Source organism: Muntiacus reevesi, chromosome 1 (genome assembly GCF_963930625.1).
Source record: "Muntiacus reevesi chromosome 1, mMunRee1.1, whole genome shotgun sequence".
Lineage (NCBI taxonomy): Eukaryota > Metazoa > Chordata > Mammalia > Artiodactyla > Cervidae > Muntiacus > Muntiacus reevesi.
This window is the reverse complement of record NC_089249.1, coordinates 269,957,869-269,984,899: the sequence shown is the minus strand read 5'-3', so window position 1 is coordinate 269,984,899 and position 27,031 is coordinate 269,957,869. Positions and strand designations below refer to the sequence as shown.

General features: G+C 35.1%; 1 protein-coding gene across 3 annotated transcripts in view; it reads right to left on the bottom strand.

The window, feature by feature from the left end:
- SLF1 (SMC5-SMC6 complex localization factor 1) overlaps positions 1-27,031 on the bottom strand; it is a 71,198-nt gene that overhangs the window by 42,429 nt on the left and 1,738 nt on the right. Inside the window, exons 2-8 of one of the 3 annotated variants that reach the window (XM_065936762.1) lie at positions 17,839-17,952; positions 17,606-17,681; positions 16,253-16,493; positions 9,837-9,999; positions 4,159-4,302; positions 1,363-1,509; positions 392-532 (exon numbers count right to left, since the gene is read on the bottom strand). In XM_065936762.1, coding sequence (XP_065792834.1) covers positions 392-532; positions 1,363-1,509; positions 4,159-4,302; positions 9,837-9,999; positions 16,253-16,493; positions 17,606-17,681; positions 17,839-17,952 — 1,026 coding nt within the window. Of the gene's footprint in view, positions 1-391; positions 533-1,362; positions 1,510-4,158; positions 4,303-9,836; positions 10,000-16,252; positions 16,494-16,783; positions 17,004-17,605; positions 17,682-17,838; positions 17,953-27,031 lie in introns of those variants that run through there. The other 2 variants (XM_065936776.1, XM_065936770.1) reach the window with 2 other exon arrangements.

The following is a 27,031-nucleotide window of genomic DNA, read 5'->3' as shown; positions in this document are numbered from 1 at the left end:
CCAGGGATGAACAAGATAAACTAAAATTTAGATTAGAATGTATTACTCAAATTACATACCATGTTATTTTCCATTTTAAAAATTTTACCCTCTTTTCCCAGAACCTTTCTTTTCCTTTTTGTCAGGCAAAATAAAACATATTTGAACATCTTGATTATTAATTCAAATTTTTTCTGTACACATGTAAAAATACTTTCATTGTGAACCAAAGCTAATTATAAAATTGTGAATATTATACCAGAAGAAAATGAGAAAATTCTTTTCATAAGATGTACAGGTTACATTTGACATAGCAAGCAATCACAAAAATCAGATTATATGTAAAGGTGATACTAAGGAAGAACCAGAGAAAATTAAAACTTCTTTTTTAGCTTAGCTTACAAAACTTTACCTGATCTCTATAAACGTGCTTTCTTAAGGTACTCCTGTCATGTTCAATGTCCTTCCTGGAATCTCTTTGTTTCTCTTTTTTGCGTTTTTTCCTCAAAGTATAAATCCTTTGAATATCTTCATCTTTTTTCTTAATTTCCTTCTACATATATTTAGACCAAAATTAAACAAATCTCAACATCAATGATGTATGTTACTAAATCCAAATAAATTCAAGAAGAGTCTGACTTAAAAGACATTAAAAAATAGTTACATACAATAGGAAACCTCACCTACTGTTGGACTGGGTATACATTAGTATTTCGGAAAGCTTAGTAGATCATTACCTAGTTGGTCATTACTTAGTAGAGTTCAACACATACAGTTCTTATGACCTAGAATTCTCTCAGGCATATATACTAGGCTAGAGGAACTCTTGGGACATGTGCACCAAGAATCAATAAGAAAATGTTCACAGTGCTCATAACATAAATGCTCATAATTAAAAAAACCAAACAATCCATCAAAAACAAACAAAAAGAAGCCCAAATACTTATCAATAGTCAAATGAATAAAAAGTATAATTGTGAAACAATGAAATATATGTACCAACAAAAAAGCAAGTTACAGAAGATTACAAATACCATGAACTACACAAGTTCATTAACACGCAAACTTATTGGGAGGGACAATATGTATTAGTAGGTAGTAAAACTATAATGAAAAACAAGAAAATAAAACAAATTCCAACACAGAGATTACCTATCATGGGTAAGAGGAAGAAACAGGGACACGGTTTAGAAATGACACACAGCGAGATGTTCAAAAGTTGGGAATGCTCCATTTCTTATATTCACTTTTTTACTCTTTCAAAAACTGTACACAAATACTTTATCAACACATAAACACACAGTTCAGAAGAAACAACTTCACAAATGACAAAGTTAGAAAAGAGTATAAAATATAGACAACTTTTACTTTGGAAGGTCTTACCTGATTTCCATAAGTATGCCTTCCTAAGGCATTTCTCATTTTAACAAATTTCAAATCTTTCCTAGAATCTCTCAATTTTTCTTTGCTCTGATGTTCAGTCAAAATAGAACGAATATTAACATCTTCATCATGATTTTTCATTTCTTTCTGCATGTTTATAAAAATACTTTAGTTACAGCATAGATTAAGCAAATCCTCAACATAACCAATGCAAGTCAAAACAAAAATATCACTCAGAAAAATAGGTTTCATAAAACATACACCTAAGATTAAATAGAGTATTATGAATTATATTACATTTTAGCTATACTATGATGAAGCAGAAAAATACAGATATTTAGTTCTTGAAGGGTTTGCACATATATTTAATTTAGGTATTTTGTTAACTTCATCTTTCTTGGAATCTCTGCTTTTTAAAAAAGCTGCCATATGCTTAATCAAACAGATTTGGTTATCTTCATTATTTTCCAAGTATTTGTTAAAATAACGCTGGATATCAAATAGAGTTTTGCCATTATTTAGACATATCAAATTAAACATTTCAGAAAATCTCTGTATAAGAAATAGATATAATAACATCGTGATATAATAATAAAGTCGTGTCTGACTCTTTGCGACCCTGTGGACTGTAGCCCATAGGCTCCTTTGTCCACGGAGATTCTCCAGGCAAAAATACTGGGTTGGGTTGCCATGCCCTCCTTCAGGGGATCTTCTCTCAGGGACTGAACCCACAAATTTATGTCTCCTGCATTGGCAGGCAGGTTCCTTACCACTAGTGCCACCTGGGAAGCCCTATAATAATATTGTGTGTGTGTGTCAGTTGCTCAGTAGTGTTCGACTCTGAGATCCCATGGACTGTAGCCCACCAGACTCTTATCTATGTCCATGGAATCCTCCAGGCAAGAAGACTGAAGTGGGTAGCCATTCCATTCTGTAGGGGATCTTCTCGACCATTAAACAAGATAAAAAGTATTGCAAACTATATTATGTATTCTTTATACAAAGAAACTTATTTAAAAAAATAGCAACTGCTACCTGAATTTGATAATACATTCTTCTGAGTTCTAAAAAGAACAAGATATTTACAGATGTATTCTTTTTACTTTTTAAAATTGAGATACAGCTGATGTACAATATTATATGTTACAGGTGTACAATGTTGTGATTCACAATTTTTAAAGGTTATATACTCAACTTACAGTTATTTTAAAATACTGGCTATATTCCCTATGTTGTGCAATATATCCTCGCAGCTTACTTCACACGTAATGGTTTGTGCCTCTTACTTCCCCCATCCCTATACTGCACTTCCTGCCATCACCATTCCCTCTCCACACTGGTAACCACTAGTTTGTTCTCCATATCTGTGAGTCCATTTTGTTTTTGGATTATTCTCTAGTTTGCTTTATCTTTTAGATTCCAAATATAAATTATCCTGCATTTGTCTTTCTCTGACTTACTTTACTAGTGTAACACTCTCTAAGTCCATCCGTGTGTGCTAAGTCACTTCAGTTGAGTCTGACTCTTTGCCACCTTATGGACCGTAGCCTGCTGGGCTCTTCTGTCCCTGGGATTCTCCAGGCAAGAACACTGGAGTGGATTTGCCATGCCTTCCTCTAAGGGATCTTCTCAACCCAGGGATCAAATCCACATCTCTTATATCTCCCGCTTTGGCAGGTGGGTTCTTTACCACTAGCACCACCTGGGACTCCAACTCCATCAATGTTGTTGCAAATAGCAAACTTTCATTTTTTTAAAATAAGTAGTATTTCACTATATGTGTATAAATACACACACATATATATAGTAAAATATATATATATATATAGTAAAATATATATATATATATATCCCATCTTCTTTATCCATTCATTTGTTGATGCACACTTAGGTTGCTTTCATATCATGGCAGTTTCTTTTTTTCCCCAATATGTACCCAGGAATGAAACTGCTTAATCAAATGGTAGTTCCAGTTTTAGTTTTTCTGAGAAATTGCCATACAGTGGGTGTACTAATTTATATTCCCACCGACAACTGTATTTTGAATAAGCTAGAAAAAAATGCAAAAATATTTAAGCTCTTGGAACATTTTATTTACTCTCTCCATATATGATTTTGTAAGGTACTATTTAGTTGCATTAGTTCCAAATTGTTTCTCTAATTCTTGAGGAAAAAAATCTGACAGATGCAGCAAAAACAAATTTTAATTTGTTTCTAATCACATTAAAAAATATTTTAGTTTAGACTGTTTTAGTTGGTCCTGCTATCTGAAAAGTTTTATATGAGAGCCACATATATACTTTCTGAAGGTACTTTTCATTGCTTCAAGTTCAGAGTCCTTCATGTTTTTTTGTTTTCCATATTTAATCAAAGTAAATTCCCTTATGCCTCTGAAGAAAACCTGATCCACATGTAGTAAAATGCCTGAATTTAGACCAAGAATATCAATACATATATTGCTGACTCCTTTGTAAGACACACATTACATTCAACATACAGAGTTGTTTTAAGTAATTATCATGTGTTGAGAATACACTATGTATTAGAAACTGAATTTCTATATGTACATATGCATTACTTCAATAAGAGCTTCAAAACAGAGACACAGGACAGTATCTATGTTCAAATTATAGACCTACTATGTTCAAACTATAGACTGTAAATCAGATTTGGGTTCCAATACCAGCTCTGTGATTCCAAAATCAGTGTTTTTCCATCAAATAATACCTCTCCTACAATTTTGAAAGAAAAATCAGAAACAGAAAATTTTTGTTCTTTTAGATGAAAAAATGTTACCTGTGTTCTGCACATGGTCTCTTTTAAGGTACCTTTCATTTCAAAAAATCCCATATTTTTCCTGAAATCATTGTTTTTTTCTTGACTACTATGGTTCTTCCAAGCAGAATTGGTTTGGCAATCTTCATCGTTATGAATTTCTTTCTGTAGGTATGTAAAAATGGTTTAGGCAACCAATTAAGTATAATTTCAATATTATATACTCTATGTGATATCCAATTTTATAATTGCAAAATATTTTAGTAGTCAAGTAGAAAAATTGCACCTAAATCAAAGTTTATTAAACACTAGTAAATTCCTTGAGGGGAAAAAAAAAATCACTACAACAAAGGTCCTGAATAAAGCAGCAGTAATAATGTATCTCAAGAAAAGCTAATATTTTGTTAGTCTAGTAACAAACAACTCTTTTTATAAATAATCACAAACAAAATATTTTATTTAGTCCCTTACCAAGTTATAATCTATTTCAAAATTTTCTGATTTTAGATTATTTCTCAGATTATTTTTCGGCTTTTTACTAATAAGACTTATTTGCATGTCCATCACACAGAGAAGAAAACAGACTAACAGTTGAACTCACAAATCTTATTTACTTGAATATTAATAAGCAATCATCTTCACCAAACTATCTCAAACACATTTCTCTTGCTAAGAAATCTAAACTGATCTCATAACTACCTACAAATAATAATCTTTTAAAAAGTTGCATGTGTACTTATACATATAATTCTACAAGTTTAGTAACAAAGAATTGAATAAAGATGAATTCAAGTACTTATGCAAGGCCATTCAGAGACTAACTATCTTTACACAGAGACTGGAGAATCACTGTCCTCCTAGGGAGCAATTATGAAATAGCCAAAATGTGCTAAGGCCTGTGGTGTGATCTCTGGTTCCCTTTCACTTATTCTGGGCTTCCTAGATGGATGTGAGGGTGCTTTGGCAGCTTGCAATCCTGCCATGGGAGAACAATCTCTAAGAGTAGCTGATTACATTTCTTCAGTTACTCAGAAAAGTGAAATGGAAAACTAAGAAAAATGAAGACTTTCCTTCTTTTCTGTTCCTAGAATCAAGGTAAGTATTACTCTGAATGTATAATTTCCATTAAGGACAACTGTAACGGGGATAAACTGAGTTTCTGGCTTCAAATTTCACACGGTTGATAAAGAGGATAGATCCTCAGGCTGAGATCATCAAAGAATGTCTAAAATATAGGATGCATTAATCACAATTAGATTCCAGTTACCTAGAATATATATGCAAAAGAACATACCATTATTTTAGCAACTAGGGAAGAACATACTGTTTTCAAAGTATACTTAAACATCCATTTCAGATGCTATATACTGATCTGTATTAAAATGTATAATTGAAGTACCCTATTTCAGTTAAATAGTTAAAAATCAGAACCTGATAAACTATGACATTTTAAGTGACACCAAATGTGAAACTAGAAAATAATTTATTTTCTACAGTGCTAAAACATATAATTATCTCCAAGCCACTAATATGCTCTCCAAAGGGCTACCCCTGTGAAAAATAAGGGCATTATTTATCTGTAAATATTCATTTCTTATTCTTTATTTTATGCACATTTTAATGCCAACTATACACTAGGCACTGTGTTAGGTATCTGTTTCCTACATGATCTGGGAAAAGAGGGCCATGTCTAATTTTCTTCATATAGTATAATGTACTTCCCAAACAGATGAGTGAAAGCTTACTAATTGAGTACATCATTTTACTATCTAAGGGCAAAACAGTGTGGCAATGACAGCTGCCTTGGCTTCTGATTCGCATACTTAACTTTGTGTTTTCTATTTTAAAACAGGTATGGCTATGATTTGATCTCCAATAGATAAGGAGATCTTTGATTAAGCCATACAAGATGTCATACAACTTCAATGAATTCACAAGATTGCATGGAGAGCCAGTGAGGTCAAGTAATCAAAGCAAAGCATCTTTTAAGTGCCCTGTGCTCTACATGTTTTTTTGTTTTTTTTTTTGCCGCCACATCCTATGGCTTGTAGGATCTTAGTTCCCTGGCCAGGGATTGAACCTAGGCCCCCTGAAGTACTGAGTCCTAACCACTAGACCACCAGCGAATTCCCAGTGTTCTACATGGTTCCTAACTAGTATGTATCCTGATTCTTAAGCTCAATCTCATAACCCAAGAATGACTACTAGTGTATGGTAATCATTACAGCATTAAGTATTTTTTAACTACCCAGAAAGAGACCAGGTAAGTATCAAGGAAAGCTATTAAAACTTAAAATAAGAAAAGGGAGACTCAAGGAGTCTTACAATTTTTTAAGTGCTTGCTCTTATATTTTTGGTCTGATATGATAGTTGTAAGATCATGGGTAAATTATTAAGCTCAATTATACTTTACTAACCATAAAATGGGGCCATAATACATACCATATAGGAACATATGGTTTAAAATAAGACTAAGTGTAAAAAGTGCTTAGCATAGTGCCTGGCACATAGTAATCAATAAATAATGGCCTAGAATAACAGAATAATTTTCGTAACAACCAAACTAAGTTAGGTATTGGTTTTTACATATAAAGGAAGAAATTCCATCACAGAATAAATGACTTTCCTATGGTTAATGAAGTAATAAGTTACAAATCTAGGCCAACAATTAGTTGATCTGGAACAAAAAGTGTATATTTCTGTCAATTATTACTACTGTATTTCTATAAGAGCTTTCTGTAGTTCATTTTATTTCTTAGGCTGAAAACCAAAAGAAATTTTGAATATTCTTAAGGATCCCCTCCTTTTTGTGAATCTTCCTTGGGCCAAACAACTGAGATTCATTAGTCACTGACTCTTCTGTATCTCTACACCTTGCACATGATTTTACCAATACACAATACACACTAAACTGTAATTAACAGTTTCCACATTCTGTTTTTGCCATGTTCTGTTTTCTTGGTCTGTCAGGTGGTCTTTTTCATTTCCTACAGTGCATAGAATAGAGCCTGGTACAGCAAGTCTTCAACAGATATCTATAAACTTGAACTAAATAATTCCTGATTCTGTTACTAATTGACTTTCCAGAAAGTTAAGTAGATTAAACAAAACTATTTCTTTTAAATAACTGCTTAGTTGTTACTTTTAGCCCAGTCATTTTATATGGCAACCCTTCTTAGAAGACACTTCAGAAACCATCTAATGAGGACTGTATCACATTCTGAGACAAAGAGGTACAAGAAAAGCAAGACATCAAAATGAAGCTAACTGCTTATCTTCTTCTCAGAAGGGATCACAAAATGCCTCCCTTATTTGGAATGAATGGTTATGAACTAACTCTCGGCTGTCTACTCCAGAGTTTATGCTAAAAATGTATGCTAAAACAAATAAAAGTTAGAGACTGTCTTTAAGTTTGCTTGATATACTATTGCTGCCCTCTAGTACTTCAGCAGCTAAATGTGACTGTAGTCAGACTACTGAAAAATAAGATGATGGAGAAAGCACATATTACATTTAACTCATCTCTTTCCATAGAAAAAGGGAAATTTAGACACTGTTTCTAGTTTAGTTAGGAATGGTTCTCATTCTGTTGACAGTTACTACTACCTTTAAATTGTTTATATATAGCAGATAGGATGCTTCTGGCTACCATTAACGGAAAACCAATTCAAAGTAACGTAAACAGCATGGAAATTCCTACCCCACAGAATGGCAACATGGTCCAGTACTAAGTCAGGCTTCAGGGCTGACTAATCCAGTACCTCAAGTATCTTTTACGATAGTCTACATTCTGTCTCTAAACTCTGCTGTCTACAGGACTGGTTTCATCCTAGGGTACTTCTCGTGGTCAAAGAATGGCATTTTTCCACTTCTTATCTGGCTGAGGCGAGGCTGCCAGAGGCTTTTTTCAGAATGAAAAAGAAACTTCCCAGAAGCTCTTACATACCTCTCTTTATGTCCCATGAATTAGAACTGGTTGACATGCCCATTTCTAGACCAATCACTGTCAAGGACAATGAGATTATCCACAGTCCAAGCAGATCCATCCTCTGAACTAAGGTCAAATTTCCAATCCACACTGCTGCTACTCAGTAGGGAAAGGTAATTATAGAATGATATATTACATCTACTCTTGGAATACTCAAGGGTTGTTCATAATTTTTCTATTAATCTAACAAATATAGATATAAAATGAGAATTCATGTGCCAGGCTTATGCAAAATGATTCAGATATAACTATGGAAAAGACAGACATCATCCTTGAAGACACAGTGCTTTTGGCTTATTAACAGATGGGGTAAAGGACATTAACCAGGTAACCAGTCAATTAATTAATTACAACTGTGATGAGTACTATAAAGCAAAATAATGATATCAGAACACATTATAGGTGGACCTAACTATCTTAATAAGGAGGCCAGGGAGGCTTCCTTGAAGAGGCAACATTATAACTGCAAATTCAATGATAAGCAGAAAGCAGGCAAGCACAGGGACCGAGAGAGTAGTGGAAAGGAGCTTTTTAGGAAGAGAAAATAGCTTTTCAGAAGATACTGAGGTAGGAAGTAGCTTAACCCGTTTAAGAAATTGGGAGAAGGCAGCTACAGTATAGCAAGCATAGGAAAAAGGAGAGCAGGTTATAGTTGTAAAGGTAGGGGTGACAGGAACCCGGTGGGAACTTAAAGCCATGTTAGAGGTTTACAACTTTATCCTATGGCAATGGGAAGCCAGTGGACAATTTTAAGTGGGAAAGTGACAGCATCAGAATTATTTTAGAAAAAGCATTTTAGCTGTTCCCTCTGAATGAAGCTGAATGGATTAGAGAAAGAAAAAGTAAGAGTTATTACCAAATTAAATTTGCAAGAGTAGTAGCAAAGAGAACAACAGGGAGAGTAACAAGGAGTTGATTCCAGGAGCACAGGGACAAGAGTATGACCTGAATATGATGTTAGTACCGCAGAGAAGTAGTTTATTCAAGACGCATTCAGAATAAAATCAATACGGTTTTGTAGCTGACAAGACGTGGGGAATAAAGGAAGGTTTCAAGAGTGATTCCTAAGATTCTAAAATAAATTATTAGATAAAAGGTTGTATAGTATCTATTGAAATAGGAAACACTGAAGGAGCCAATTTTTCCTAGAAGACCAAGATTTAATTTTTAGACATACTGCAGGTTCTCTTCTACCTTAAGTGAACCTTCTAAAAATGTTTTCTTTGCTTACTTTCAAAGCAATTCTTCTAGGGTTATTTCCATTCAGACAACGTACGGAGTGGTATGTATACCAAGTGGGGAGATGCTGGTGGAAGAGGACAGGAAAATATTTCTGAATTCTTAGATTAGACACAACTTCCTCTTTTCCAGTGGGAAAATACGTGAAGAATTCTCACATGATACTATAGCCCACTGATGTTTATTTATACTGATTCAAAATGCTTAATATTATTTCATAATAAACATCACCAAAACACTGAAAACAAAAGTAGAGGCGCTAAATAAGACAAATTTTAAATGTAATAAGCAAGCTCCCTTCAGCTTTATCACAAGTATTTTCAAATATTTAAATAATTCAGAGTAATTGCCTTAAAAATATCATTTTAATTCTAATCATATTTTCAAAACTCAGAACATAATTTGATTTTACATATTCACAATATCAATTTTATAAAATAAACATTTTAAAATGTTTAAAAAACCAACTTACTTCTAAAAGAAAATCTCCCAGATACTGAATTGGATAGAACGGAGCCTTAAAGTCATCTTTTTCTTGTTCAGCCTTGATTCTTGCATTACTGGCAATCACATGAGTTATTCCTGTTGGTGAATTTTTTGGTAAAATAACATTTGCTTTTCCAGCCTCCAAAACTCTAAAATATAAACAGTATAGAAAAGTGTTTTAAAAAGAAAGTATTCAGCCAAATTATCTAAATCAATTACTTCCCAGGAGTAGGTGCAGAACTTTCTGAAAGGAACTAACTTCTTTGGTCTATTTGAGTGCCATGAAGAATAATTATTGCAATGACTACCTAAACTATTAAGTTTTCAAAACAGATGCTTAAGAAATCATGCTATTTTCTCTATTTATCCATTTCTTGATATGAGGGAAGTTTTTAAGAATCAAGAATACTAAGTTTATTTCCTAAGTAAAAGTCACCTTTATAAGCCAAAAAGGAAGTCTAAGAGAGTAGTCACCTCAAAGGCACCACAACTCCAAAAAAACCCATTCTGAATCATAGGAAATGGAACTAAAATTGCCAACGTTCGTCTAAAAATTTACCTTTTAAAAAAGTTGAACTTTGATCGACATTAAGAAACACATTTTACATTTAGGCTCAAAAGACAGAGACACACACCCAAAAGTTTCATGAAAATTTGTTACTGCTGAGGATTTAGAAAGCTACAAGAGAACACTGCTACCACCTTACAATAACGAAAGGTCAAATAATCCACAAAAGTATAACTTTTCGCAAACTCAGAGAACTGAGATAATAAGCCAATTAAGAAACTGAATCTCCAAAGGAGCAAATTCCCGAGTTACTACCTTTGGGAAGAGATTGGATGCTCAAACTATTTTGCTTTTGCCAGAGCAGAGGACAGAGGGGAGGGAGGGAAGTCGCTCAGTCATGTCCGACTCTCAGCGATCCCATGGACTGCAGCCCACCAGGCTCCTCCATCCATGGGATTTTCCAGGCAAGAGTACTGGAGTGGGGTGCCATTGCCTTCTCCACAGGACAGAAGTAGCCATCATAAATGCAAGTAAGAGTCTGGTAATATTTAAATAAATTTAAAGGCCAAGTGTAGGTAGTATAACAGTTTAGAATAACTGAGAGTCCCTGACACATGAAAGGATGACCACTCAGTTGCAAGCTCTTTGCCACCAGCCTCTATTAAGGATTCCTTAAAAAGATTAGGGGCAAGTAACAGCAGGAATGCCCGATGGTAGTGAAGACTACCAGTGGGGACTGCCTGACAACAAGAAATAGACATAAAACCAGAACCACATCCCTGGCTCCATCTCTCTTATGGAGCAGAAGCCTGAAGCCATCTGGTTAAGACAAGGAAGTTTTTTGACTTCAGAACCCAGGAAAAGATGCACTGCTTTTCGGAAGAGTGGAAGTTAAAACTCACCTGCCTTTGGGAAAGGGGTAGAAAAGTCTCCTGCTGTGCAGCCCAGAAGAGACTGGATATAGCACAGAAGCAAAAGCCACCTGTCCCTGGAGAAGGGGCAGGAATGCCACTTGGGCCTAGGTCCCTGCACTAATACAAAGCAGACACCTAAAGCTGTGGGAGATGTGGAATTTTTCTTTTACTGCCTACAATACAAGGGAGAATTTGGCTGTCGTGGGACATTGAGACAGAAATAGGTATATCTCAACCCCAGAGACCAAGGACATGAGGAATGCTTAAGACTAAAGCTTATCCGATGGACAAAAACACACCAACCCCATCTCCCAGCCGAGAAATGAGTAAGAAGCAACAGGGGAAAGGTACGAAGAGCCCTTCTGAGACTGCAGTACAGGGATTACCGAAAGCGCCGAGTGAAGGAAGAACAGGGATGAAAAACGCTCCGGCATTACAGGCCCCATGCTGAGCACAAGGAACCGTGGACCACTGCTGGAGCAAAATAAAATGATGTGCTGCTGATGAAAACAGCACACACAAAACCTAGAGCCAGCTCAACAACTGACAAGATTAACTCAACCACTCCATACTACCTGCCTTACAGGTAGGTCCATTTTTGGATATAAACATTATTCACCTCAGTCTTTACTGTTCTTCTAAAGGGATACCCATGTAATAAACAAAACAAAACCCACACAACATATAGACAAAAAGCACGGGAAAAAAAACAAACTGTCAAAAGGTAAAGGAATAAACAGCACAAGAGATAATCCATATGTTGAAAAATTTAAAAAGTGACTTTAAAATAACTGTGAGTGACATGTTAGAGGATGTAATAAATGGGAAATTTTCAGGAACATATGGGGAATTCAGCAGAGTACAACGGAAAAGGTAGAATTAAGATAGTATATAAAAGAATTTGACAGGCTAATCAACAAACTGCAGAGAACTGAGGAAGAAACCACTGAACTTGGTAAGTCAATAAAACAGAAAAGAGCAAGCAAAAACTGTGGAGCAGAATCAAATGGTCTAAAATACAGGTAGTGGATCTTTAGAAGAGCACAGTAGAAGAAATATTTAAAAGATAATCATCAAGAATTTTCCATAATTAGGACAAAAAACTCATACCTCTAAAAAGAAAACTCCAAGCAAATAACATAAATATAAATAACAAATAGTAAATACACAAAATGCACATACACATATTTGGACACATAATCAAATGACCAAAAACCAAATTATGTTGCTTTTTAAATTTTAATTTTCAATTGTTCATCATGAGCATACAAAAAACAATTTTTATAGAATCATTTATTTTCCTATCATCTTGTTCAGGTTATTAATTAATTCTAATAGCTTTTTTCCAGTAAATTATTTGGTGTATGAACATGTCTTCTGGAAACAAAATCAAGTATTTTTATTTATTTCTAACTCCATGTCTCTTATTTATTCTTTGCCTTATTGCAATGGCTAGTATCTCTAGTAAAATGTTGAATATTAATGATCAGAGTGAGCATTCTTGTCTCAATTCCAATTATGGAGGGAAAAAAATCCACGACATAGTTTAGATTTTTTCATAGGTGTTATCAGGTTGAGGAAACAAAAATTCTTAAGAAAATATTTGCAAACAGAATCAGCAATTACTAAAAATGCGTAATACACTACAATGAAGTGTGATGTCTCTCAGGAACACAAACTTGGTTTAACATTTAAGGATTATCAAAATAATTAACCATATTAACAGAATAAAGGAGAAATGCCAACTACCTCATTAGATGAAGATAAAAACTTTCTGAGCAACTGATTTACAACAGCATCCCAAAATATAAAGCACACAGAATTAAATTTAATAAAGTAAGTGCAAGATTTATACAACAAAAACTATAATACATTAATGACAAAAATGAATGTTTTATAGATCAATGGATTAACCTGCTTCTCTCCAGAGAAAAAGTCTATGGATAGGATGACTCAATATTAAGATCCCAATGCTTCCGAATTGATCTATGGATTCAATACAATTTCAATCAAAACCTCCGCTTGTTTTTTTAGAGAAACTGATTATAAAATGCATACAAAAAATATAAAGGCTCTAGAATCACCAAAACAATTTTGAAAAAGACAAAATTGGAAGACTGGCATGACCTGATTTCTAGACTCACTACAACACTATAGTAACCAAAACAGTGTGTTCTTGTGTAAGGTAGATGTAGGTATCAATGAAACAGAAGTTTAGAAATAGACAACACAAATATGGTAAACTGATATCTGGTCAACAGTGCCCAAGTGATTACAGAACAAGTGGAACTCTCATACATTAAATGTACAGCTGCCATCTCAGCAAGCAATTTCATTTCTGGACATTTATCCAAGAAAAATGAAAACATGTCTCCATGAAGACTTGTATTTAAATGTTCATGGCCACTTTATTCATCTTAGCCAAAACAAAACCAAAAAAATCCCATATGTCCATCCATGGGTGAATAGATACACTGAGATGTATACATAGAGTGGAATACTACTCAATAACAAAAAGAACAGAAATGCTGATACATATAACATGAATGAATGTCAAAAATAATGAGGCAGGCAAATGAAGTTATATCAAAGGAAAATATACAATGTGGCCCCATTTATATGAACCTCTAAAAATGACAAATCTAATGTATAGCGACAAAAAAGAAATTGGTGGTTCTTTGGTTGGGTGATGCAGAATTAAATGTATAAAAGCACAAGCGAATATTTTTGGATGATGTAAAATTTAGAGATCTTGATTGTAATATGGTAAAATAGGAACATAAATTTGTCCAAACTCATCAAAATGTACACTAAAAAATTTTGCATTTTACAGTCTATACGTTACACTTCAGTAAAGATAACAAAAAACCCTCAGACTACCCCCTCCCTGCAAAAAAATCACAGCAGTCTTGAAACACACTTTACTAAATAAGAAGTCTTAAAATACGATGCAAAATATAAAATGAAATGAAATGATGAGGGAAACAGTATGAACCATGAAGACTACAGTACATAAACTCAGAAAAAACCCTTTGTATAATGTAATACTTCACTTACAAAAATCTGTTAAGTGCTTCACAACTGAAAACAAATATCTTCTAATTTAAAAAGAATGTTTTTACTTGAGTTGGCCTAGAAATAACACAGAAAATAAAACAGAGATCCTGAGAATAATGCAATGCTATAAAGTAGGTTGTTCCATTCAACACATAATACTTAAATTTGAGCAGAATGGCTTAACCAGGCAATCAATGAGTAAATCACCATGATTCATTTTGGAATTAATGAGTAACTGCAAAGAACTACAAAAAAATAACTATAAAGAAAAGCAAAAGGTATACAGACCTAACAGAAGTAGAAGATATTAAGAAGAGCTGGTAGGAATACACAGAAACTATACACAAATGGCCTTCATGAGCCAGATAATCACGATGCTGTAATAACTCACCTAGAGCCAAACATCCTAGAGTGTAAAGTCAAGTGGGCCTTAGGAAACATCACTACGAACAAAGCTAGTGGTGGTGATCAAATTCGAGCTAAGCTATTTCAAATCCTAAAAGATGATGCTGTGAAATTGCTGCACTCAATATGACAGCAAATTTGGAAAAATCAGCAGTGGCCACAGGAGCAGAAAAGGTTTTCATTCCAACGCCAAAGAATGTTCAAACTGCCACACCACTGTACCCATTTCACATGCTAGTAAAGTTATGCTCAAAATTCTTCAAGCTAGGCTTTAGTAGTACTTGAACTGAGTACCTGAACTTCCAGATGGACAAGCTGAATTTAGAAAAGACAGAACCAGAGATCAAACTACCAACATCAGTTGAATCATGGAAAAAGAATTCCAGAAAAACATCTACCTCTGATTCACTAACTATGCTAAAGCCTTTTGACTGTGTAGATCACAACAAACTGTGGAAAATTCTTAAAGAGATGGGAATACCAGGCCACCTTACCTGCCTCCTGAGAAACCTGTATGCAGGTCAAGAAGCAACAGTTAGAACCAGACATGGAACAGACTGGTTCAAAATTGGGAAGAGAGTACGTCAAGGCTGTATATTGTCACCCTGCTTATTTAGCTTATATGCAGAGTACATCATGAGTAATGCTGGGCTGGATGAAGCTCAAGCTGGAATCAAGATCGCTGGGAGAAGTATATATAACCTCAGACATGCACTTGACACCACCCTAAGGGTAAAAAGTAAAGAGGAACTAAAGAGTCTCCTGATGAAGGTGAAAAAGGAGAGTGAAAAAGCTGGCTTAAAACTCAACATTCAAAAAATGAAGATCATGGCACGTGGTCCCATCCCTTCATGGCAAATAAATGGTGAGAATGGAAACAACGACAGACTATACTTGGGCTCCAAAACCACTGCAGACGGTGACTACAGCCATGAAATTATAAGACGCTTACTCCTTGGAAGAAAAGCTATGACAAATCTAGACAGCATATTAAAAAGCAGAGACATCACTTTGCTGACAAAGGTCCATCTTGTCAAAGATATGCTTTTTTCAGTAGCCATGTATGGATTTGAGAGTTGAATCAGAAAGAAGTCTGAGCGTCAAAGAAATGATGCTTTCAAACTGTGGTGCTCAAGGCTCTTGAGAGACCCTTGGACTGCAAGGAGATCAAACCAGTCCATCCTATAGGAAATCAATCCTGAAAATTCATTGAAGGACTGATGCTGAAGCTCCAATACTTTGGCCACCTGATGTGAAGAGCCAATTCATTGGAAAAGACTCTGATGCTGGAAAAGACTGAGGGCAGGAGAAGGGGATGACAGAGGCTGAGGTGGTTGGATGGCATCACCAACTCAATGCACATGAGTTTGAAGAGCAAACTCCAGGACAAAGAAGCCTGGCCTGCTGTAGTCCATGGGGTCACAGAGTCAGACACAACTGAGCAACTGAACAGCAATAATTTAAGAAAACCAAAATTGTTTTCATATTCACTGCTTTAGCTTTTATGAGATCTCTCACCTTACAAGAGAGTCACTTCGCTTATCAGCTCTAACAAGCAGGACAACTTTCCATCTATGGAAGGCTCCAGGAGCGCCAGTGCGTTTCAGTTCTTCTCGCCATCTTTTAGGTGCAGATTGCATTTGAGGTGAATAATGGGAGTCTTTTTCAATTTTATATCCCCATTCATAAGTTGTTTCATCAAGCCATCTGCCACTTTTGGCACTATGAATTATGTAGTCTTTAGTTAGTACCCACTTTCCTAGAAAGCAAATGAACTGTTAGTCACAAAAGAATGTTGGTTCTGATAAATGAGAAACAATGAAGACCAAAACCAAAAAAAATTTGCCCTGTTCCAACATGACTTTTTCTACACTGCCAATGTTATTTTTGAACTATGTTCTCCTACATTTTCTGATAATGAAAGACCTACAACATCACTGAACATTGTATGTAATCTTTCCTATGATAAATAATTATAATTCTGTTACTGTGTAAAATATAAAGTGATGGATTAATAAAATATATTAAATTATGACTATTATTGCTTACCAATTTGAATGAGGTTTATATTCTTTCTCCCATGCTAAAAACTTTTACAATAATGTTTACAGCATTATTATACTTTATAAAACAATGAATTTTCAAGGATATTTAATAACATTCTGTAGTTTCTTTATCTAGGCATCAATGATCTTTTTAAACAGCAGATAAAATACACGTTTTCATCTGTGGAGATAATAATGAATCCAAATGTTTTTCTGGTAAATTACTAAAAAAAAAACAACAGTAAATTCACCTGAGTCAAATACTGAAGGGAGAAGGAAAAAAGCAAGTGGACTATTGATACACCAAATCAATCACAGTAGAGCAAACTATAAAAGGAACATCAACGGTGACAAGCAGAGAGGAGATTAAGCTCTAATACAGGTTCAGAAAACTTAAAATGTTCGTAAAATAGAATGATCGATGCTTCATAGGATGGATGGGAGGGGAAGCAGGAGCAAGAGAACAAAAACAGCAACTCTTCCATGATAGATCAAAGAAAAGAAACTTGACTGAGAATAGCTGAGGCTTCAACAAAAGCTTTTTTTAAAAGACATTTTGTACCAAACCTTTCTGTTAAAATATTTTTTTCTTATATAAAGCATTACACTAGGTGAAGTAAATATTTCTGTCTCTTCAATACCTTTTTCAAGTGCTATTCAGAAAATCAAAGCAAAAATAATACATCAAATATTTTCAGAAAAATATCAGAAAGAACCACATTTATATTTGATACAGTAAACCTACTATCTTTCCAGAGATTAAAGCATTTTTTCTTCACCATGAAGATGTTTTATCTCAAAAGTGAGGGGAAGGTAGTTAACTCACCTGCTGCACAAGCCGCTAAAAATTTCTCACTCTTACATAGGCGTTCAGCTATTAGATGTGTACAATTTTTGTATTTCTGCAAAGAAAAATCCACACACAAAAATGCTGTTAAGGTAAGATTTCCTTTTTAACATATTCTGTCTATCCTTACAATTTCAAGGGGGCATTTTATCATTTGTAGGCCAGTACTGTAATTTCAGTTATTCTTCAACTAAACCTTGAACTGTACTCACCTCACTCTTGATAAAAGTGCAATCCAGTTTTAAAAGCAATTTGCCTAGAGCTTCTTTTTCTTCTACCTTAAATCCTGTCATCTGGATAATATGCTTTGGGGCAGCATCTTCCATCTAACATATACATATAAAGAAGACAACATAGTTAAACATGTTATCCATATGGTTGACATTATTTTTTCTTAACTATGAGTGATAAAAATAAAAACAAAAACTACTTAAGATATAAGGATTAACTGTAAATACCAATGTTCAAATGCTTATGTGCAATAGAAATTAGTTTTAAAAGTGATCTTCTCAAAATGTGGCTGTAAATAAAATGATTTGTTTTCTGGTTTGAATAATGAAAGCTTTACCTGTCACTAGAACACACTGAAGAGTATAATTCTTCAGAAAAAGACAAATACTTATAAAATTTCATCATAATATTAGATTCATTTTTAAAGTATTGTTTTTGATAAGACAGAAATGGTATGAACCTAACAGAAGCAGATGATATTAAGAAGAGGTGGCAAGAATACGCAGAAGAACTGTACAAAAAAGGTCTTAATGACCTGGATAACCACGATGGTGTGATCACTCACCTACAGCCAGACATCCTAGAGAGTGAACTCAAGTGGGCCTTCCGAAGCATTATGACAAAGCTAGTGGAGGTGATGGAATTACAGCTAAGCTATTTCAAATCCTAAAAGATGATGCTGTGAAAGCGCTACACTCAATATGCCAGCAAATCTGGAAAACTCAGCAGTAGCCAGAGGACTGGAAAATGTCAGTTTTCATTCCAATGCCAAAGAATGCTCAAACTACCGCACAACTGTACTCATTTCACAGGCTAGCAAGGTTAGGCTCAAAATCCTTCAAGCTAGGCTTCAACAATATGTGAACGGAGAACGTCCAGATGTACAAGCTGGATTTAGAAAAGGCAGAGGAACCAGAGATCAAATCGCCAACATCCACTGGATCATAGAAAAAGCAAGAGAGTTCCAGAAAAATATCTACTTCTGCTTTACTGACTGCGCCAAAGCCTTTGACTGTGTGGATCACCACAAACTGTGGAAAATTCTTGAAGAGATGGGAATATCAGACTACCTTACCTGCCTCCTGAGAAACCTGTATGCAGGTCAAGAACCAGCAGTTAGAACCAGACATGGAACAAACAACTGGTTCAAAACCGGGAAAGGAGTACATCAAGTCTATGTATTGTCACCCTGCTTATTTAACTTATATGCAAGGTACATCGTTTCAAATGATCCAGCCCATCCCGGGCTGGATGAAACACAAGCTGGAATGAAGACTGCTGGGAGAAATATCAATAATCTCAGATATGCACATGATACCACCCTAATGGCAGAAAGTGAAAAAGAACTAAAGAGCCTCTTGATGAAGGTAAAAGCGGACAGTAAAAATGCTGGTTTAAAACTCAACATTCAAAAAACAAAGAATGTTATTTCATGGTAAATAGAAAGGGAAAAAAACAGTGGCGCACTTTATTTCCTGGACTCCAAAATCACTGCAGATGGTGACTGCAGCCATGAAATTAAAGGCACTTGCTCCTTGGAAGAAAAGCTATGAGAAAACCTAGACAGCATATTAAAGAGTAGAGACATCACTTGGCGGACAAAGGTCCATCTAGTCAAAGCTATGGCTTTTCCAGTAGTCATGTGCGGATATGAGAGTTGGACCATAAAGAAAGCTGAGTGCCAAAGAATTAATGCTTTTGAACTGTGGTGTTGGAGAAGACTCTTGAGAGTCCCTTGGACAGCAAGGAGATCAAACCAGTTAATCCTAAAGGAAATCAACCCTGAATACTCACTGGAAGGACTGATGCTGAAGCTGCAATACTCTGGCTACCTGATGTCACTGGAAAAGACCTTGATGCTGGGAAAGACTGAGTGCAGGAGAAAAAGGGGACGACAGAGGATTAGATGGTTGAATGGCATCACTTACTCAATGGACATGGGTTTAGCAAACTCCAGGAGATATTGAAGGGAACCTGGCATGCTGCCGTCCATGGCGTCACAAAGAGCTGGACAAGACTGAGCAACTGGACAACAACTGGACACTTGTGGACAATGACACACACAGATCTCAAACAAATTTTCAGTGTTTGTGGACAGAGACTGAACAGTATATATAAATAAGTCAATGGAGAACTCGATAAACTTGTGGTACCACAGTATTTACATCAAATGTTATAGTAGGTATAAGGGAACTTGGGCTTCCCAGGTGGCACAGTGGTTAAAGAAACACCTGCTGATGCAAGAGACGTGGGTTTAATCCCTGGGTCAAGAAGATCCCATGGAGGAGGATGTGGCAACCCACCCCAGTATTCTTGCCTGGAAAATTCCATGGACAGAGGAGCCTCAGGGGCTACAGTCCATTGGGTTGCAAGGAGTCGAACATGACTGAGCCACTGAGCACATACACACATACTAAATTATTCCTAATCTAGATTTCTTAACTGTGCTACATGTTACTTTCATTACCTACAAAGTAGACTGAAAAAAATTACATAGGTTTCAAATTTATTTTGATGGAGTCATTAATTTATACTTAAATGAAGTTCACAATGTACTTTGTATTTGAGGTGGCACATTTATTGACCAAGAAACAGAAAATTCACAGCATTTCTAGTTAGAATAATAGTTGTTTAATTTGTTTACATAAAGTTAGTATTTTAGATTTAGACCATCTTGGAGAAAACCCAGTTTCTCATTACAGATGAGGAAAGCAGGGATTAGAGAAATCAGGGTAATTTTTCATTTCTCTTAATTTTGTCACCATTAGCTCTGGATTAGTATTCACTTAACACCACAGGTTGGGCAACTGCAGGCTGGGCAGTGCCAGTTAACTTCTTTCAAAACAACTGAACTTTAAAAATTTTAGTAACAATTTTTACCAGGACTACTAATAGACAACTGATGAAATAAAAAATTTTCCTTATAGGGATTCTATTTTCATAGGTTAGATATGTTATATACAAATATTTATATTAAATATGTGTGAACTATGTGCAAATATGTATTTACTTAAAAGTTGAGATTCATTTTAGAGTAGAAGCTGAAATAAAGTCTCACTATAAACAATTTAAAGAATCACTTGGGGTTAAATAAGAGTGAAACTTCTGGTAGGAAAATAGCACTGCTGGTTTCTCTCTACCCCTCATCACTCCTTACTTTAGGAGGAAAAGTTACTTGAGAGAAGTGACTAAATATACTTCATCAGACACATATGCATGTTTATATGCAAATGGTTCGCATTAATGCTTGTTAACATGAACTATGGATCTGGTACTGCACTGCCTGGGTGTGTAAATCAATTCGGGGGTTATGTGATAAGAAACACACTGGGGTTGCACATCAAATCCAACTTCTCTAAACCAATTTTTGTTCAGTAAAAAGGAAGATTCTTTGGCCTCAACCTATCTGATTTATATTTCTCCACTGGTTCTAAAGAAGGGAAAGGGATATTAGGCATTAATCCCTGAAAATCCCACAATTCAAGATAAAGAACATACAGAAAGTGTCTTCAAGGATAAGGCTCTTCAGTGAAACAACTTTTATAAGTTTGGCCAGGACAAAATTATAAGGTGGCCACAGTAGGGCTTTGGTGTCTTATAGAATAATCATATATGTAAAACACTATCATCAGTAAATAAATATAAGTAGCTTCTTACACAAAGAACTCTACCATACTAATCATCCAAATTTTTAAACCATGTACATGGGTTAAATAACAGCTTTTGAGTGATAATATCCATTAATAAAGACTAGTATCAATAGTACAAAAAAACTTTACAAAAACATGCTGCTGCTGGAAATCATGACTTAGTCTAATGCCGAACACATATTAACACACAAAGCCACATGGGAATTATAAGGCATACAAGCAAAAAACCAGGGAGAAAAATCGCTATCACTAATTTCAGGGAATGACAAAGCCTTTAAGAAAATTTCCTTGAGAAAATAATAGGTCTTTTCAGAAACACGGAAACCTATCTGTGAATACCACCTTGGTATTCTAATTGAAAAGGCAATCTAGTTGTTTTTGTAGTTCCTGAAAGTCATTTTCATCAGAGGAATACAAGTGTTTTAACCATATACATTTCACCTACTACTTGTATTTTATTTACATATTTAAGAGTCTGAAAAACAGTTCAGTAGGTACTTCAAAAAAATGCTGCCAAAGAAGGGACGTTTGAGTAGCCTTTAAAATCTAAAATCTTTCCCATCTGGCTATTTTTAAGTGCTTGGATTTCCCTGGTAGTCCAGTGGCTGAGAATCCGCCTGCCCATGCAGGTGACGTGTGTTCAACCCCTTGTCCAGGAAGATTCCATATGCTGTTGGACAACTAAGTCCATGAGTCACATCTAGCAAAGTCCATGCCCCCTAGAGCCTGTGCCCCACAAGAGACGCTACCGCAGTGAGAAGCGTGGGCACCACGAGGGAGCAGCCCCTGCTCACTGCAAATAGAGAAAGCCCATGCAGCGAAAAGCCAGTCCAACCAACCTACCAACCAACCAACAAATAAATAACTTAGAAAAAAAAAAAAATAAATAAAAATAAAAAATAAAATGCCCACATAGAGAAATTACTATTAAGTAACAGGAAAACACAAAAAGCAACAATAACAACAAAATCACTATAATGCTCCCAAAAAGTCTGACTTAAAGATTATTTTAGGGGCTTCTCTGGTGGTCCAGGGGCTAACCATCTGCCTTGCAATGCAGGGAACACTGGTTTTATCCCTGGTCCTAGAAGATCCCACATGCTGTGGGGCAACTTAAGCCCATGAGCCCAGAGCCCATACTCCACAACAAGAGAAGCCACTGCAATGAGAACCCTATGCACTGCGGCTAGAGAGTTGCCCCCGTCTCTGCAACTATAGGAAGCCTGCACACAGAAATGAAGACCTAGTGCTGCCAAAAATAGAGCAGAAAAAAAAATTGTTTTAAATAAATATTATCTTAAATTGTATTTTTCTGCTTCCTGAGAACTATGTTATGAAGAAATATAAGGGAAAAAAACCCCTATCATTATGTTCCTCTTTTATATAAAGTTAGGAAGAGCTAATTCGCAATTTGAATGTTTATTATTAACAAAGTGACATTTTAACATATTTTGGATTGATGTACAAATTATTAAATGATTTGGACTTATTAGAGTTGTAGATAATGCAGTTTTCACCTTAAATCATACTGTCCTTATGATGGAATAAATACAGCCACCTTGGATATTTAATAAGCTTTCTGAAGAGCCAACAGTAAAAGGAAAACAGAACCAACTGTGCTTAATGGTAGAAATCAAGAAAACCTTTTTAAAGCAACTTCTTGCCTTTGAAAAACAATTAAAATGAAACTGATATTAAACAAGCAAAGAGGAAAAGTGAGTAAGAAACACAGGTGAAGAAGTTAGACTTCCTGATTCAAACAGCATGAAAATATGTGTTAAAAAAACAAATCAGAATATAGGAAATTAGCAAGTTTATTGGAAAAACTGGGCTATCAGCTAAACTTCCAAAGAATCTGAAATCACAGTGACGGCACACAATAACTAGCAGTTCTGTTTTTTTTTAAAGGAACAAATTCCATTAATCTAATCTAATAGAGTCCTATAATAAAATGATCTACTTGAACAGAATTTACAATACAGTTAGCAATCCTTACCACCACATCATATGACAAACTAATAACCACAGGTCTAAGTCATATAGTTATAAGGGAAAATAGTTATCTATCGATGCAGGAATACACATAGACATACACAGATACGATGTATTAGTTTACACTTGAAAAATTAGTGGTTTAATGTCTCTTCCTATGACCCTATGGGAGTAAGAAAACAATAATTAATAGCCTGATATACCAGTGAACCCAAAGAAGGTACTATACAAAATTGGGGTTAATACTATCAATTATCCAGTTAATTCAAAGTGAAGTTTTGTGCTGGTAATAGGTTCTCGGATATGGAGGATGAAGAGCTAGCTAACTGCTAGAAGTCTTCCCTCAGGAAATAAAGTAAATAAACTGTGATATAACTGTCCCAGTAGTATTTCCAGAAATTAGATATTTTTCTAGAACTTGTAGGGGGTAATCCTTGACACATTCACACAGAAGATACTACCCTAACACAATAACAGGAAAAGAAAAACAAACAAAAAACCCCACAGCATTCATTTTTAAGTTAAAAATATACATGCGATTTTCAGTTAAAGAAGATGCTCTTATATTAATTTTCAAAACTTTTGCAGTAATTAAAAAGCAATCTAGCTGCTTACCTTGAATCATATAATACACACAACTAAGGAGATAATGAATTCAAATAGAGCTGGCATTTATGAAGAGCAAACAACTGTCCCTGTGGTGTGGACTTTCCCAAAATATCTCCCACATGGGCCTATCCTTGATGCCTGAAATTCCTCTGCAGTTAGTGCCAGTTAAAAATGCAAATTAACCTATACCACTCATCATAATTAAGGACACTGTATACTAGCTTTTTAGGTCTATGAGTTCTTCACAATATGATACATAGCTAGAACACCTTTGAAGAATACTAATCAGCTAGAATATGTTAAAAGAACTCAAAGAAATAAAAGCAAGAAAAGCGATATGAATAGAAAGGTATGGTATGGGAAAGAGTATGTAAGAGCAGGGTGTAACAGTTGGGTGAAAGAGAAAAGTATGGCAAAAAGAAGTGCAAGGATGCTTAAAGAGGTCTGGGATTGGAAAATAAGGATAAACTTTCCCTACTTTGCATTACTATTTCTTTTATGATCAGGCACACATTATCATAGAACTATGAGATCATAATGCATCTTAAAAATTGTATGCTAGTAACTAAGATAAAAAAGTATTAAAAGTTTAACTTATGTTTGTATTTAAGAATTAAAATTTCCCTCAAAATAACTTTTACTGATTTATGTTTTAATTTTAATTAACACATGATGATAGAAAATTTGAAAAATACTACTAAGTATATAGAAAGGTTAAAATCTTTAATTCCTTCACTCTGTAACACCACTGTTAATATTTGGGAATGGGGGAGGGGTCTGACTTGAAGGTTTTATAGATGTGTGCAAAAAATTATTAAAAAACAAAAGTTTATATAGTCTGTATCTTAATTTTTATGTAAAATTATATCATGGTCTTTTTCTACACTACTGAATATTTTGCGGTTTTAAGGCAATGGGTTGAAAACTAGTAGTTTCTTAATGTTTGCTACTTGAGTGAACTATTTTGATTTTAAACTTAAGGTAAATCACCATTAAAACTTCCTTCTTTTGGAAAGGACATACTAAGCCTTAAATTCAATCCATAATGCAGCTTTAAATTAAAGAGTTTAAAAGATTTTCATGACTTCTCTTATCTAAAAGCATTTAATTGGGAAAGTAAATAATACTAAAACTGAAGTCAATTAAAGTGTTGGATCTCAGTTTAATCAACCCTACAAAAGCAATACACGAATCACAGAACTCATATTGTTTGAGTAAAATCCTGTTTGGCTCCAATTCTATTAAAATCAAGAGGAGTTTAGGAATTCTGCACCCTCTTCCCCTATGAGGCTTCAAAGGTGGCTCAGTGGTAAAGAATCTGCCTACCAATGCAGGAGATGCAGGTGTGATCCCTGGGTTGGGAAGATCTGGAGGAAGAAATGGCATCCCACTCCACTATTCCTGCCTGGAAAATTCCATGGACAGATGAGTCTGGTGGGCTATAGTCCATGGGGTCACAAAGAGTTGGGACACAATTGAGCACACATGTACATGCACGCTTGGCCTAGAAGCCAAATCAGGCCTTTGGCTTAATACAACTCAGCTGGGTTTTAGAAAAGAAAAAAAAATTTTTTTTTTTTAAAGCTACAGTATCTTTTCCTGTCCCATCCTTCAAAGATCAGGGATCCAAAGCATTTAATTGGGAAAGTAAATAATATTCAAACTGAGCAAAGTCAAAGTGCTGGATCTCAGTTTAACCAACACTACACAAGGAATACCCAATTATAGAGTTCATACTGTGAGAGTAAAATCCCAGTTGGCCGAACGCTGTAACATCAAGTGGAGTTTAGGAATTCTGCATCGTCTTGGCCTAGGAGCCAAATTAGGCTTTTTGCTTAATATAATTCACCCGAGCATTAGAATTTTTTTTTTCTTTTAAAGCTATAGTATCGTTTCCTGTCCCATCCTTCAAAGATCAGGTATGTGAGTGAGTGAGTGAGTGAGTAAATTAATTATCTGACTAAGGTCACCAATGGTGAGGCTTCAGGGATATCCTTACCTCAATGACACTGTCTGGGAAAGCAGCAGCTATATCAGTCTCCTTGATGACTAATCTAGCAGTAGAGGGAAGAAGTGTAGAAGTAGCAAAGTGATTGTGGGGAGGACAAAATGAGGACTCAGGGGAGATATCCAATCTATTTGGGCACTATACAAGGCATAGGGTCAACTAGAGATGCTAGCTTTAGGGATAAAAGGGCCTTAAGGGAAGCAAGGTAAATGAAAGAGATGTTGAGGGATAAAAGATGGACAGAAGACACTGGTTAGCCATGGGGGATGAAGTCACACCTGCTTTAGTATTCCAGCAACTTTGTACTACTCAATAGGAGTAAACGGTTTAAGACTGAGGTAGCAGGATTCTGGGGCTTATTTACTTCATATGTGTTCATTTCCTTCTCAAAAATGAAAGTGCCATTTACAGTTCTTGTACAGATGAGAATGGGGAACCTGAAAGATTAAAAAGTAGCTCAAGGGTACACAGCTAGAAAATGGAGAAACCAAGATTCAAAATCTAAGTTTGCATCTGCAAAAACTATGCCTTTTCTACAATACACTTTGACTTTAATTTCAGAATCTAGTTGGATACTTTTAACATTATAATTTTACAAAGCAACCTACTTTCAGAGAGGAAAAGAGAAACCTCACAAGATAAGCAATCTACTGTGAGGGTGAGGAGACATTTAGTTGTATCACGGAAAATAGCTAAATTACAAATTAACTTCAGAAAAATAGCATCAGTGTCTAAAATTTCAAAGCATTTTTAGGAACAATCCAAAGAGTGCCAGTTTTTTCTTATGAAAGTTTTCATTATTTTCCTCTCAAAGTGGATTTGGTATTAATGATTCACTAGACTAATTCATATGGGCTTTTCTTCTCCATTAAAAACAAGACAGTTTATTTCAAAGTAATTCTGGTATCAAGAAAG